Raw genomic sequence first — 16,085 nt, forward strand, 5'->3', positions numbered from 1 at the left:
CCTTATTTTTGTAAAATTGAGCCAATGTGGAGATTATTAAAAATTGATCCATTTTTAGCCAGGTTGTATCTTAGCTGCATTTTTTCTTGATTACTTTAGCTTTTAAATAGTGATGACATTTTAGCAAGGAAACAAGGCCAAAATCAATATAGATTAGTTTGAGTTCAGATCTCTTGTTATAAATTAATGCAAAATTAGTTTATTATTTGTGTTATTAAAACTCAAACGGTGTTAGCGAAAAAGTGCCTGTTAAGTGACGGTTTGCTTTATTTTTAGTTTTGTTTAAAACTGCTATGTCGTTGTACGTGAATTGTTATTAAGAGAGAAAAATAAAAACTGCACTTTTCTAAATTCCACTAGAAAGACTTTTTCAGTTTTATTTTATCTTATTTCTCCAAATCTCCAACATTGTGGTATTAGAGCCCAATTTCGATTCGAGTGGGCGTCGAATTTCTGGATTGAAGCGAAGTTTTAGAAGATATGTATTCTTCTATAAATAAAGTGTGTGATTCTCATTCAAGTATTTTGAGAATTGGGCCTCGAATTTCTAGATTGAAGCTCTCTCCCTCCCATCCAAGAAGGAGCAAGAAGCTCTCTTCCTCTTCCAAGATTCATAACAGCCCTGACGTAATTTTGGTCCAAATATAAATGCCAGCGCACCACTACTTTGGTAACGACGAGGCTGACGAGATCAGCTTGTTTAAGCCTCCCGAATGCGAGATCAGCTTGCTTAATCCATTGAAAATATTGCTTAAACAAAAGTAAGAGGTTTTGCAATATTGCTATGTATATTATATTCTTGTGATAACAAAGACCCAATCCAAGAAAACCTTTGCAACTACCCTACATTTCAGATAAGCAATCAATCCTGGATAAATTTGATCTTCTTTAAGGCTTCGTTTGGGTCGATTTTTTTTTTTCTTTTTAAAGCAATTATTTAGTACAAAAATATAATTTTTTATTAAAAAACTACTTTAAGAAGCAATAAAAAAATAATCTCAAACAAAGCCTAAGTTTCGAGCTTTCGGCTGACACCTTTGACAGTGACCATATGGCCTAAGATTTCTATATGTGGTTGTTTATAATGATTATTGAAGATAAAATAATTTAAATTATGCTTTTGTTGTATAATAATAGAAATACACTTATTAGATAGGTAAATAAAATCAATATTGAAGCATTATGATGAAATAAATAATTTTAAGATAACAAGAATACATATTATTCAAAATAATTTATAAAAAATAGAATTAACACGCCAATCATCAGTTATCAAAATTAAATGCAAAATAAGAATTTATAAATTTAGTTTTTTGTCTTAAATAATAATTTCCTATTTATAAATTTATAAATAGGAAATTTGGAGAACTCTTCCAAATACACGGAGAGCAGTTGGTTCATTAACCAGGTTTCATTACCATTGGTGTTTCTAACCGCTTGGTTCAACTGAGTTTTTTTCATCATCATTAATGTTCGATTCAATTTTAAGAAATAACAAAAAATGTGACTGTGATTTTTAATTTTAACAGAAAAAATTCAAAATAGTCATCAAATTATTCATATTTGATTGAATTTAGTCTCAAAGTATTATGTTGTTGCAATTTAATTTCTTGATTATAATAAATTGTTTCAAAATAATTCGTCATTTGATTTCAATTTAGTCATTCCACTTTATAAAATTGATGCCAATTTAATCCAAAAGTGATCATTTCGGATTAATTTTATATAGTCGAGAGATTAAACTTGAGCAACATTATAATTTAGAATTAAAATGGTCCTATTCGAATAATTGGGGACTATTTCGACATTTAAACTTTTTTAAATTAATAAATACATAAAATATCAAATATATTTACATTAATATTACAATAAACCAAAATAAATTTAAAAAAAAAAAGAAATAAAGTGATTCTAAACGGCTGATTAGTGATTACAATACTTTGAAAATATTTTTTAAAAACCAGCTCTTTCGGCGCCTTCTGGACTTCTGGTGGCCTTCTTGTGGACCTGACGCCGCCTTATTTTATGAACTCCCCTGGCTATCTATAAGACTATAATCATTATAAACGTAATCCTCTCCGGCGATGGAATCTCAAAAATTTTAGTTCTCCCTTCGAGTTAAGCTTGTGAAACCTCAAGTAATGAGAAATCTGAAGAACGCCGCAATCGCCTTGCTTACCCCGCTCCCTTCCATCTTCTTCTACCTTTTTTTTCTCCGCCACTACCGATGCTCCTTGTTATCCTCCTCTTCCCTCTCCAACGCTTCCAGCCCTCTTTGGGAATGGTGTTACAAGCACCCTCTCATGCTATCCAACGTCATTTTCTTCGCCAACGTTGACGTCCTCTTTTGGATCATCGGCCTTCTTCAGTCTAAGCACTGGGTGCTTACCAAGTCCCCTCTTTTATGTCTTCCCTTCTTTCAGCTCGTTCAAACTCAGTTCCTTTCTGATTAATATCGCTTGTTTGAGTGCAGATGATCGACCTATACTGGACCATAATTCCAGTCATGCTAATTCATTTCTTCGCAAGCCATCCTCTGGCGCGAGCAAATGTGGTGAGATCGATGGTGGCGATTGTTCTTACCTATATTTGGAGCATACGGCTCACCCATAGTTATTTCAGGAGGGAGGAATGGGAATGGGGAGCTAGGGAGGATTGGAGATTTAATAAGTTGAGAAAGCAGTACGGGAAACATTGGTGGTGGGTTTCATTCTTTGCCGTGTATGTGTCTCAGCAGGTATAGAAGTTTTGCTCCCTTCTTGCTTTAATACTATTTTTTTTATTCGTTATTCCATCTTATGATGCTTATTTTTTCTTGGAATCTGATAAGTTTATTCATTTGGCTGGCGGGGGTGCTATTGGGTATGCATGCTTTGTATGTTAGAGTGGGTTTCGTGTTAGTGTATTTGAAGTGTTTGAGCAAATGCCCATTAGACATTTGCATTTTCTATGGGCTTTAAGTGAACTTATTTCTGATTCAAAACAGCAGATGTCAAGCATTTTCTCTCTTTTTTTTTTGGTGATCTGAGTTGAGCTGTATTAAACCTGTTGATGGATCTTTGCTTCCAGAGCAAATTTAAGAGTAATATTACATTACATTCGCTGCATTTAAGATATACTTTTGATTGGCATGCGGTGGAGTTTAACAGATCCTTCATTCTTTTAGTCGCTCTTGCTAGTTATACCCACAGCCCCACCGCACTTGTACCTTTCATCATCACAGCTTTGGACTGTTTTTATTGCCATTCCAGTGCAAATTGTTATGTTCTAGCTATGGAGCAACTTATGAGTCAAATAACTACAAAATTGTTCTCTCAAGACAATGATAGTGATGTAGGACTACATTGCTTGAAGTAATTTGAAAAGAGCTTGCACGACTTATTGATTAGAGTAATAACAAGTAAAAACTATTAGAAAATAAAACAATGAAATAAAACGTAAGAGCGGTCACTTTCGTTTAGGCCAAGTTGCACATCAAGAGCTTTGAATCATCAAAATAACATAGGAAATCAATATCATGCAAATATAATAGCTTTCAATGAAAATCTCTAATCTAACAATGAGATTAAAAACAAATGAAGTGCACTCAATCCCCTACATTTACTAAGCTTTGCAAAATTAGGCAAACGCGACGATCTTCATGACTAAAATCAAATTACAAGGAAGGGGTTAGACTTTAAGAAGTACATTGAAAAGGGGAGGGTGGGGGCCAGCAGCTTGATTGACTTAAATAAGAAAAGTGGGGGCTTTATGGAATAATTTGAAATCTAAAATTGAATTATTTCAAATTCAAATACTTTCCAAAAATAGATTGACTTAAATAAGAAAAGTGGGGGCTTTATGGAATAATTTGAAAAGGGGAGGGTGGGGGCCAGCAGCTTGGTAAGAAGGGTGGGCCGGCGGTTGTGGTTGTGGTGGGGCGTTGAGGGGAAGGAGATGGGGACGGTGGGAAGAGAGGGCGGAGGTTCAAGCAGCGGATGAGGTTTTGGGACGTGGGAGGGAGAGGGGAAGATGGAGCCGGCGGTGGAGGGGGAAAAAGAAAAAAGATAGATAATAAAATCACGAACCCGACTCGTCAAGGTTGGTGGGCGATGCCCAATTCTCCCTCTTCTAGGGATTTCACTCCAAACTCCCAAGCTCTCAAGAGAACTCAAACAAAGAGAAGAAAAATTTGTAATCAATTATTCATTAATCTCAAAAGAAGAACATAAGGGCTATCAATAGCCACGTACAAAGACTCACAAAAATAGAATGATGACAATGCCCCTAGGACTTACATACGACCTCCCTTAATAAAAGGGTACAACGGGAAACTAATAAAGCAAATACAAAATAACATCATAAATAAGAAAATACATAAAATAACTCAGAAATACAATGACTCAATCGTGGCCATAGATCGACGGCCATGTCTCTGATAGACTCTCCATGATCTGATGTCCCCATTAGCTAGACAGTGTACTTTTGGTTTTGTGCCTCCAAAGATGCCTTAAACTTACACATGCCTTTGCCTCTATTTGTGAAATTTCGTCTCCTGAGATTTTAAATCTTTTTTGACAAACCAGTTAGAAAGTTTATTAGCATGTACTATAGTTTCTTTCAAAGTTTTTTAATAACGTTGAATTAACAAGCATACTTTTTTCTATATATTTGCCTACTTTGGATGCTGTGAAAAATAAGAAGTAGAAACAAGAAAACTATGGAGATTAATTTGCTGTTGTCATGATTTCATACAGGAGTGAGGCCACTTCAGTCAATAGAGTTTTAGATGACAACCTTATCTGCGTGAAGTTTTAGACCTATTGTTAGATTGTCTTACACAGTTTCCCAGATATTGCAAATGCTTTTTCCTCTTAATTTTTTTACTACTTTTTTTTTTAAATTTCAAATGTTTTTTCTTTATTTCAGTGATTTTGTATTACAAGTTCAAATTCCAACACCACCTCCACCCCCCTCTCAGAAAAGTCTTCTGAGAAGAGAAGCGTATAATCATATTGTTTTCACTATTAATTAAACGTGCAATTTACATTTATTAAAATACAGTTTAATCTATTAGAAGATGCTTTTAAGAACTTCTAAACTTTGTTGAATATCTTCTTTTAGAATATTTGCCTACTTTTCTTCGAAATACATCATGAAGGCAGCCAGAATAGTTAACTTTCAGGCTATTTATCTGCTTGCTTTTTCAACTAATAAAGCATTGACATTTTTTTTTTTTTATAAAGCATTGACATATTTTCCTTCATAAGTGTTAGAAATCTAGTAGGAATTCTTGAGAGCTTTTTGAGCTATTCTTGCAAAAGAGAGATAGAGGGAGGAGAGGAGAGATAGAGACAGCAATTTTGAGAAAATAAAACTAAGCTTTATTAAGATTTTTCTCCCAAACAATACAGGCGTGTGATAGCAAGCAGGAATAACCTAGTTAAAACTGGACCAACATCTCACAATAAACTTTTTGTATGATTTTCCTTCATGAACTTTCTGTACGATTTTTCTTAATTTATGTAAACTAAAACAACAAAATGCCTAACAGTTTATATGTTAGTTGTCAGATCTTTCTGATTGGCATTTGTCTGCCACTATATGCAATTCATTCCAGCAATAAGCCATGGGGATTTTGGGATTTCATGGCTACCTGTACATGCATTAGTGGAATTGCGATTGCCTTCTTTGCCGATACACAGCTCTACAATTTCATGCAAAGAAATGAAGTTCTAAAAGTAGAAGGTTCCCCAACAGTGCCTAACCTGAACAAAGGCTTGTGGTACTACTCTCGCCATCCAAATTATTTTGGGGAGCAGTTATGGTGGTGGGGCTTATTTGTATTTGCTTGGAATGTGGGAGAAGAATGGATGTTTCTCGGGCCATTTGTGAATAGCCTTTGCTTAGCCTATGTCACCGTTCTCGTCGAACAACGAATGCTTAATCGAGAAGACCGAGCAGCAGCTTACCGACATTATCAGAAGATGACTTCTGTATGGATCCCTTGGTTTAAGTTAGCCATTAAAGAACCAAAGGTGAAGAAAATTTGATGTTTGCAATCATTTAATTGGAATTGAAGTTCTTTTCTTTTGTGGTCTCTAGTGCTTTATTGTCTTTGAAATGTTTTTGTAGTATGGATCCTGCTTTCTTGAAGAGCAGAGTTCCTTTGTGACACTGCTTTCTTGAAGAGCAGAAGTTTATTACTCAGTTTCTGGTTAAGTATATTCGTTTGTATATTTGCCATAGAATATGATATAAGAGATTATCAGTCACTCTTCAGCATGAAAATTTTGATATTTATAAACTTTGAATATCAGTGATATCGAGTTGGCCAACTTACAGATAGTATCATTCTTAAAGCACTTGCGTGTCAATGGGTCTTGAAGAGGGGGAAATCTTGAAGCTGAATTGTGGTCAAAAGAAGAAGAGGGAGAAAAGCTCGCGACAAAGGATGAATGAGTTTTCAGCTAGCACTTGATTGAGAAGGAATAAAGCGACGATGGAGTCTTCTTTATTAGAGAGATTATTATGTGCAGACGCCTAACACGTCCGGATGCGAATAAGGAGGCGCCACATCATGCAATGCATTGTGCATTGTGCATTGGGTGATGTGGCGCCTCCTCGTTCTCGTCCGGATGCGTTCAGCATCCGCACATAATGCTTTCAAGCTTTGTTGGCAGCTGTGAGGGAGAACAAAGAGGGACAAATCTAGGAAGAAATGGGAGAGGATTGTGATGCCCTAGCTTTCACTCTTTATAAATATGAATCTAAGATGGTGAAGAGGTCGGAGATTTAATATAGCGCCATAGGATTTAACGGAATGATAGAAACCCTAAACTTATAATTTAACTTCTCAACCATCAACATAAATAACCAAAGCTACTATAAAATTCAAATAATATAAGTAACTCAACATTTTTCATTTCATCAAAATGTATATATATTTACAATATCTCAATCAACTTTCAATCATTTTTACATCAAAAGGATTTAAAATTGAATTACAAAAGAATACCTCAATCACTTGTACTCAGAAGATTCCACCTCTACCCCTTTTTACTCTGTTGGCCTTTACCTTTTCCTGAAATATAAGAAAATTGATTGAGTGAGCATAGCCCACTCAGTAGATTTTTTTATCTAGTCTATCATAGATATTAATATCCAATTTAAAATAGTACATAGCTATTAATTAATTAAAAACAAATATAATGACTTCAAAAGAATTAATAAAGTATTTATGAAATATGATTTTCTAGGATTTCAATGTGCACTTGATTTCAAAGTTCTTAATTATACTTTGGAAGCTGCTTTCACAGAAAGTTCAGATGCTTCATGGAAAACTTGCTATCAAAGGTTCATTTGCACTTGACTTTCACATTTCATTAGTGCTCATTCATTTATAATGACTCCAGAAAAAATTGGCAAAGTTAAAATACAGATTATTACAAATACGCAGTTTAATACAAACCAGTACACAATAATGCACAACAGTGTACATTAATCCATAGCAATACATAATAGTACATAGCAATAAACAGCAGTACACAATAATATGCGTAAAAATACACAACAGTGCACAAAAATACTGAGAGAAATACACAACAATATTCCGAGAAATACACAATAAAATTTTATAATGATTTATTACAATACACAATATAATTTTACATAAGCTATTTTGTTAGATCTGTTGAATATCAATTATTATTATAAAATAATTACACATCAACTATTTTGCTTTGAGTAAATGATATTCATCATCATCCTCATATATTCAGGTTTTAGTTGGCTAGTTGCTGCTCCAAGAATAAATTTCTTTATGAGGCATTCTAGTATATTTGAGATCTTAAGCTGGCTCGATGGTGCACAATTTACTATTGTAGTTCCCACTACAACAAATTCTTACTCTTATATTTTCTCTTCTTTTCCCAATGTCCCTTCAACCTTATATTAGAGATGCCTTTAGGCCTATACTTTGGAGGGGTTTTCAACTTTTTAATCTCATCCTGTGTGTTGCCTACGAACTTGTGTTTCTTTCTCTTACCATCAATGATCAAGTTTATATTTTCAGCCATGTCATTCATTGCAGCCAACATGTACTATTCTTCCTCCTAATTTCCCTATGTTAGTGTGCTAATTTTATATGCAAATCTACTGAGATGACTTTTTAATATCATACTAACACATGCCTCAAATGTGTTATCTTTCTTTCCCAAACCTGTGAATTTGTCGCAAGTATAAATATATTTCATAACTCTTGTTGGCCATTGCAGTAGTAGATACCTCGAAGGTATATTCATAATATTTAGCTGCCTTTTAACTCTTATGCAGTGAGAATATAGTAAACCCATTGTCCTAAACTTCCTACAACAACATTGAATGGTACCCTCTTTTGCATCAAAATGAACAGTCCAATGGATTGACTGGTCCTTATTCTTTATATTTTTGACGAAAAAGTTTGATGAATCACTTAAGACATAGTCTATAAACATTCCACATATATCTTGTAAAAATTCTTCTTCAAAAAATGAATATAATTTTCTTGAATAAAATCGAGTATCTTGCTTTAATATTTGGTTGTTTTTATCACAAGTATTATTTTGGACTTGCTAATCTCAAATCTTTATCTGGTCATTCTAGCGTCAAGTCATCTGCATTTTCTCCGACCATAAAAAATAATCAGTTATAGAACTTGTTGGCTTCAAAATATCATGGTATACATTATTAGTGGGCTCGCTACATTGTGTTGACAGGATGTCCATGCTAAATCAATTCTTATTGAATGTTGTTGACCATTTATTTATTATTCTATAAAACTCTTTCAACAAATTATTGCTTTGGAAGCCCCCTTATGTGATCATTTCAGCCCAAGTTCTCTCGAAATTCTCCTTAGAGTCTCAGTTGCTTAAACGCTTATAAAACAATGCTCTAACTTTATTGTTGCCATTGAAGCACCAGACTTTTGATGAAGTATTTTTAGAGATGTGCCATTGGCATAATATATGGCTTGTATGGGGTAATCCAATTTCTATGGCCATACTCATTATTTGGTCTTGGTAAGAGAATATTATTATTAGATTTTTATCACCCATTATTCGTATAAATATTCTAAACAATCGCATAAATGAATCAAATGTCTCCCATAACAGAAAGGCCACCGTAAGCAGAATATTTTGCCAATGATTATTAACTCCAATAAATGATGCACATACTAAATTATATTTATTAAGCATGTAGTTAGTATAAAAAATTACTACTTCTCCAAAGAAATCATAACATATTCTTCTCATCCCATCAACCAAAAAAAAATCTACAATCTATTAAATACAACAGTTTGGATGTCCCATGCAAACAAGTTGTCATCAACTTATCTATCTTTAAATAGCTGAAATAGTGAATTAGTGTCCCCATACTTAATCTTTGCTCTTTTCTCTTTCTGAATGTAGTTATATACACCCCTCTTAGATAATCCAACATTTTTAAAACCTCCAACTTCATCGGCAAGATATGTAAATACATCAATGATTCTTATCCTGGCTTCTGTCATTAATTTAAGAACTGATGCTTTCACATCACTAATATTCTTACAGGATTTAAAGTAGATTTTAACCTTTTGCCCTAGTCAATTCGTGATTGTATTTTTACATACATAACACTTAAAAGTTCTCTTATTTACTCATTCAACATCTAAACTTATCTATTTACACACATACCACTTAAAAGTTCTCTTATTCTTCGTCGGTTGACGCTCCGGCGAGCATTCAGCCCCAAAGAAGGTTGTGCCTTTGGCGATCCATGTCTTTTTCTCTTCCTCTCCAAAACCAAACACTTTATTTTTAACCAAATAAGAAGGGGAAGAAGGTGAAGGACTCTAGCATGAATAAAATGGAATAAAATCCTTTCTTTGTGTAGAGAGAAGAAGAAGAAGAAGAAGGAGGAGAAAAAGGACAAATAACTGCCTTGTGTTGAAATGTGAATTAGATTATTTTATAGATTAGGCGACATTTTTAATTTTGATGTATAGAGCTTTGGCACGGGACGACAGCTTTTTATTTCTTAAACTGCCATTGACATACTTGTCTGGAATCAGAAAAGAACAGTCGTTGAAGCTCTCTGGTTTTATCCTTCTTGAACATAAGAGGAAGATTTCAACGATGGATTTTGCTGTCATCAAAGGCTTCGAGCGCGAAGAAGGATATCCAGCTGGTTTTGACGGAGAGGAAGAGGGAGTGGTATTTTTGAAAGTAAAAGACATTTTAAGTGGTAGGTGTGTAAATAGATAAGTTTAGGTGTTAGATAAGTAAATAAGAAACTTTTAAGTGTTATGTATGTAAAAATCCCTACATTTTTTGCACCTTCCAAATTCCATCTTCATTATGGGACATCCCGTTTTGATGTTTGATTTTTAATATTTTGATTGGGAATTTCAATCAATATCATTCTTGAAAACAGCTTTTGAACATACAAAATCCTTAGATCTTATTTTTATGGAATTTGTCGATTAACTGTGATGTTCATTGTGAACACTGAAACCAACAATATGAACATAACTGCAATACATATCATATACTTCCTTTTTATAATTATAAACACCTTATATACAAACAAAAACTATTCAGATCGTTGAATATAAGCTTGTACATAGAACAATTAAATAATAATACATATTTCAATATACAGTTCAATGTATAGCTCAGTGTACAATTAAATACACAATAATGCACAACTAATGCACAACAATACACAATAATACATAGCTAAATACATAACGGTATACAACAATACACATCTAAATATACAATAATGCGTAATTAAATATATAGTTATACACAACAATACACATCTAAATACACAACAATATATAGCTCAGTACAAAATAATACACAACTCAATACACAATAATACACAGCTAAAACAAGAGCAGTACACAACAATACACATCATACACAACTAAATATATAGCAATACACAACTAAATACATAGCAATATACAGCTTAGTACAAAACAATATAAAACTCAATACACATCTCAGTACACAATAATACACAACTAAAACAAAAGTACTACTCAGCTAAATACACAGTAGTATACAAACTAAATATACAATAGTACACAAATAGTACGCATCAATACATAGCAGTACATAGTAATACATAGCTGTACACAGCTTAGTGCAAAATAATACAGAGCAGTACATAATAATACATAGCAAAATAAACAGCAGTACACAACAATACACAACTAAACCCTAAAAAATTATATATTTTCATTAAAATCATCATTACATAATAAAATCATGCTTCTTTGAGGCGTCGACACATAAATAATTAATATTTACATTAAAATCTTACTTACATAATAAAATCATGCTTCTTCGTGGCATTCGACTCATAAATAATTTTAGAATACACCTTTAAACCCTAAAAAACTATATAATCACTGGAAAAATAATAAAACTTGGGAGGAGTTTAAAATTTACCGATAATAGTTTAAACTTTTCTCCCATGTTTGACTACAGTAGCGCTTCCTGGATATTTTGCATACCAACTTTCATCTTCTCGGAGAATACAATATCCTCCAAGTCAATTTCCATATTCTTCGCTTGTTTCTCGTTTTTCTTTTCCATTAGGTAAAATGTGATATTTAGCCGCACGTCAAAACCATAACTATTTGGGCTCTTTCGTGGGTTTCTTTTTTTAAAAAGGTTAAAAAGAGTGTCTCGACAGGGTCGGGCCATCACGTTGTAAGAAAAATAATATAAATATTAAATATACATGTGTTAGCATTTTAGTGGAGTTCAGACGTAGAGCTACATTTAGAGTCCGTCAGAATAATTTCTTTGGCTATTGAGTTTTTGTTTGGGATAATTTATTACTGCTTCTTAAATAAACTTTTTAATATCAAAATGTATTTTTTTAATTAAAAATTATTTTAAAAAATAATAATAAAGTTGTCCCAAATGAAGCCCAATAACTCATTAGAGTTGATAGGGGTCAAGCTAATCCAAAGGTAGCCACTTGCCAGCAGGCTCACTGGCCCAGCACCACCATGCATAAGCGTATCAACAACTCTTCAGCGGACTACCCACAAAACTTCACCAGATCCCACCGAAAAACAAAAAAGCAAGCAAGAAAGAAAAAGATTACTTCGCTGGAAAGCAAGGGAAATATCGTTGCCTATTCCTATTTTCAGTTTCTTCTTCTTCTGGCATTCGCTAGGCGATTGACTCTCTCTGTGCTAGGGTTTCGGATCCTGTCCTGGGACCAGGGCTTGCTTGATCTGGCTCGCTCGCTATGTCGCCGGCGGCGAGAGCTTTTTTTCTCGCCCTCGTCCTATTTTTCGCCAACTCTATTCACCTCTCCAACGCTAAATTGGAGGCCACGGACAACGATCCTTGCCCCGCCTTATCCGACGGATCCCGATCCTGCCCCATCAATTGCTTCCGACCAGACCCTGTTTGCGGCGAGAACGGAGTGACGTACTGGTGTGGATGCCCGGAGGCCGCGTGCGCCGGCGTCCGCGTGGCGAAGAGTGGGTACTGCGAGGTTGGAAACAGCGGGAACGGCCTCCTCTCAGGGCAGGCCTTCCTCCTCATACACATTGTGTGGCTCATCATTCTCGGCTTCTCTGTCCTTTGCGGCTTTCTTTGAGCTCGATGCCCTCTTTTTCTTATCGGTACATCTGTAATTCGTAGATCTATTTTTAATTCTTTTTCTTGAATGTATCATTCATGAAGTTAATTGATTGGAGTTGATGATGCCTTAATTAGTCTATGAAATAGGGTTTGTGGTATAAATTTCAGGCTTTGACCTGAAAATTTGAGGAACTGTTGAAGAAAGAAAGAGATTTAATTTCTGTTCTTGTTTCATCATATTCGACTGTGTTGGTTTTTGTTAATTCTTATTTAGAAAATATTGTGTCAGCTCTGGAGCGATTTTTTGTGGCGTAGGGTCATGGAGTATTATGTATTTGCTTTATGTTGATGTGCATAGAATATTTATACGTAACAATATCTAGCTAATACGGAGTGCTGCATAATCCTTCAAATGTTTCTGTAAGTGTGTTTAACTCTATGCGCATTGTTATGTGAACTTTTTTTAATGGGTAGTGCTATAGAGTTTGATGGTTAGAATATGGAATGTTTATTATTTCTCTCTTCTTTTTTTTTTTGCCAAATTAAAACCTGATTGAAATCCTAAGGGAAATTTGAACTGAAATATTTTCGTTAATAAACTTTCTTGCTGGATAAACAAGTTTTTGTGCGGTGAGGCCAGTTCAATGAGTCCAATAAATTTTGTTCTAAGGTTTTCCCTGGTATTTTTGGTTAAAAATTATGTCAAGATGGAGCTATTTTTGCTACATGTATCCTCGATTTCATGGAATCATACACTCAATATAAGTGAACTATTAGACAATACAAGTAAACTATTAAACAAATACCACTAAATTATTGGACAAACACAATTAAACGTTTATCTAATATTGATTTTGTTGATACTCTTTCTAATACTAATAAGCAACTTTTTAAATGCCTATATTTGATCTTGATATCAAAATGTTTTTTTTGGCCCCAGGCAATGATAAATCACCTGTCCTGGCAGTTCCAATGTTAAATTTTTTCAAGGATTCTTTGTAGTTGGTTTGCCCTCGGTTTATTAAAGCTGCATTGCATTTCTTCAAAATTTCAAATTTTTAACCACATTGCCATTGGTATGATCCAAAAGAAACTACATGCTTATCAAAGTTCAAATTTTAGACCTATTTCATTCTGCAATACTTTGTATAAGATCATATCTAGGATCCTTGCTGACAAAATCAAACCTTTCCTTGCTAAAATAATCCAAAAGAAACAAAATGTTTTTCAAAGTTCAAATTTTAGACCTATTTCATTCTGTAATACTTTGTATAAGATCATATCTAGGCTCCTTGCTGACAAAATCAAACCTTTCCTTGCTAAAATAATCAACCTGACTTAAGCAGCTTTATTGAGTTGTGGGGCATCTCTGTCAACGTCATATTAACCTCTAACATTCTTCAGAGTTTCAGAAAAAAGGTCTAGCCATTAGTTATTCTGTGCTAAGGCAGTTACCTCATGATTGTTTTTATCTTAAAGGTTTGCCTTCTCGTTTGATAAACTGCAGTTTTTCTCCTATTTTTGTTAACTGGAATTCTGTATGTATTTCTTATGTGTTTTTCTGCTATTATTAAAGAGAGTTCTGTTGCTATTTCAATTCAAATTTTTGTTTGAGATAAGGTTGTCTTTTCTCACACCATATTTTACTATCATTATGGAGGAGTTATGTTGTATTATTGCAGAGAATTATTCTAATGATTGTTTGAAACTCATTAGAACGGTGCATCAATCAGCCATCTGTTTTTTGCTGATAACTTGTTTCTTTGGCTAAGCTGACTCCTTGAGTGTTTTTAGAATGCTCTCTTCTCTTTAAAAATTCAAGGACCTGATGGGCTTAAATGTCAATTTGGAAAAGTCTTTCACTATTTTTTCCCAAGATCTTGGTTAATTGGGTTGTCTATCTTTCAAATACTTGGTTATTTCAATTTCAAATGAGAAGTTTAAGATGTGCGTCTATCAACCACTATTTAATAAGCTTAATTCATGGATTAGGGAAACAAAAAACTTATCTTTTTTGCTGGCAGTTTGCAAGTTGTTAAATACTCCTTAAATATTTATCTCTCTTTCTCTCTCTCCCTCTCTCATATCCTGAGAAACCTGCATTTCTGAAGCGGTAATTGAAATGATTAATTGTTTGTTTAATAGATTCATTTTTTAAAAATAAGGCTACTAAATAACTCAAATTTTACTTGGGAGTCTTTCTGCTAAACTAAGGTAGAATGGTAGTGTCTATATTATTTCCCATTCCCATATTGATTGGACTTGTAATTTAAAAAGGATTTGAAATTTTCTAACCGATAATTCCCTTCTTAACCATTGGTTGCTTAATACTATCTTCTTTATCTAGGAATTCTTCTAACACCTCTTATTATTTTTGGAAGTTATTAAAACCTATTGTTACGTCTGTCAGAAATCATCCTAGTTATAAAACTTGGGATACTACAGCAACAGCAGCATCAAGTCTTTATCCCACTACGTCAGGTCGGCTACATGATTTTTTTCTCCATTATGTTATGTTAAGAGTCAAATTTTTATTTTAAATCTAATAAAAACTTGTAATGATGATAAAATTTCTTTATTTTTTGATATTTGGATTGATGGTTTCTACTTTGGAGATGTTGATAGATTTTGCTTTCTCTGTATTTGGTCGCCCTCTTAATGCTCTTCTTCATTATATCATTACTTATGGTAAGTTGCAGCTACTTCCGGCCAAATGCAATATCTCAGTCTGTTATAGTCTTATTAGCAAGATTTCGATTTGAGTAGGTGAAGGTAAGTTATGTTTGACTGTGGGAGTAACCAAAGTATTTGGCAAAGTAATAACAAGAATCACAACTCTATTTCTTTAAGTCCTAAAACTCTGAAAATCCTCATTTAGTGGTTTGTTAGGCTTAAGGTGAGTAATTAGAAAGTCTCCTACTTTTGGGATAATGAGATTGGAGCTTTTTTTTTTTAATTGTTTGGCTCATTGATTATGTTATTGTTGTTGGCCCCCCTTTTCTGTGTCTCTTCTCCTTCTCAGTTGTTTGTTTGCTTCTTGGTTCTGAATTTATGTTATTCAGCTAGTATACTCTGGTTATATTTATTCTATTAATTCCTCTTTATACAATACTATTGCTCCTAGTAAACTTTCTAGGCTTGCTGGATTCACTGGAAGAAGGAAAATCTGTGGACTGTATTAATTCCTCTTTATATAATATTATCATGTCTTTTTGTTTAATGCTCTTCTTTACAAATTTATATATATATATATATATATATATATATATATTTAAAAAATATGTTATATGTATTTAAACTCTTAGACTTCGAGAGACCCAAGTAAATTTTAGACCTTTATGTTGCAACTCGGGCTTCCGAGTTTATGATTTTGATGATAACAAATAATATTTATTAATCTTTTATTTCTCTTGATATTTGCAGTGCATATTTCTTTCTATGTTAACTAATATTTCAGGTACATCATGC

General features: G+C 33.6%; 2 protein-coding genes across 2 annotated transcripts; both read left to right on the top strand.

Moving 5' to 3' along the window:
• The first annotated feature begins 2,133 nt into the window (after positions 1-2,133).
• On the top strand, positions 2,134-6,254 carry LOC110100948 (uncharacterized protein C594.04c). The gene is made up of 3 exons (XM_020828674.2): positions 2,134-2,381; positions 2,474-2,737; positions 5,553-6,254. The coding sequence occupies exons 1-3, from the start codon at positions 2,142-2,144 to the stop codon at positions 6,030-6,032; spliced, it is 984 nt and encodes a 327-aa protein (XP_020684333.1). The 5' UTR covers positions 2,134-2,141; the 3' UTR covers positions 6,033-6,254.
• Positions 6,255-12,044: 5,790 nt separating this feature from the next.
• Positions 12,045-12,854, top strand: LOC110100953. The gene has a single exon (XM_020828681.2). The coding sequence runs from the start codon at positions 12,277-12,279 to the stop codon at positions 12,631-12,633; it is 357 nt and encodes a 118-aa protein (XP_020684340.1). The 5' UTR covers positions 12,045-12,276; the 3' UTR covers positions 12,634-12,854.
• The last annotated feature ends 3,231 nt before the right edge of the window (positions 12,855-16,085 follow it).

Source organism: Dendrobium catenatum, unplaced genomic scaffold, assembly GCF_001605985.2.
Source record: "Dendrobium catenatum unplaced genomic scaffold, ASM160598v2 fragScaff_scaffold_672, whole genome shotgun sequence".
NCBI classification, from domain to species: domain Eukaryota; kingdom Viridiplantae; phylum Streptophyta; class Magnoliopsida; order Asparagales; family Orchidaceae; genus Dendrobium; species Dendrobium catenatum.

Excerpts from the sequence above, each read along its gene's own strand:
- LOC110100948 (XM_020828674.2), top strand. The coding sequence starts at position 2,142 with ATGAGAAATCTGAAGAACGCCGCAATCGCCTTGCTTACCCCGCTCCCT. Across the intron at positions 2,382-2,473 it reads TTCTTCAGTCTAAGCACTGG|ATGATCGACCTATACTGGAC; the intron begins GTGCTTACCAAG and ends GTTTGAGTGCAG. Across the intron at positions 2,738-5,552 it reads CCGTGTATGTGTCTCAGCAG|ATCTTTCTGATTGGCATTTG; the intron begins GTATAGAAGTTT and ends GTTAGTTGTCAG.
- LOC110100953 (XM_020828681.2), top strand. The coding sequence starts at position 12,277 with ATGTCGCCGGCGGCGAGAGCTTTTTTTCTCGCCCTCGTCCTATTTTTC.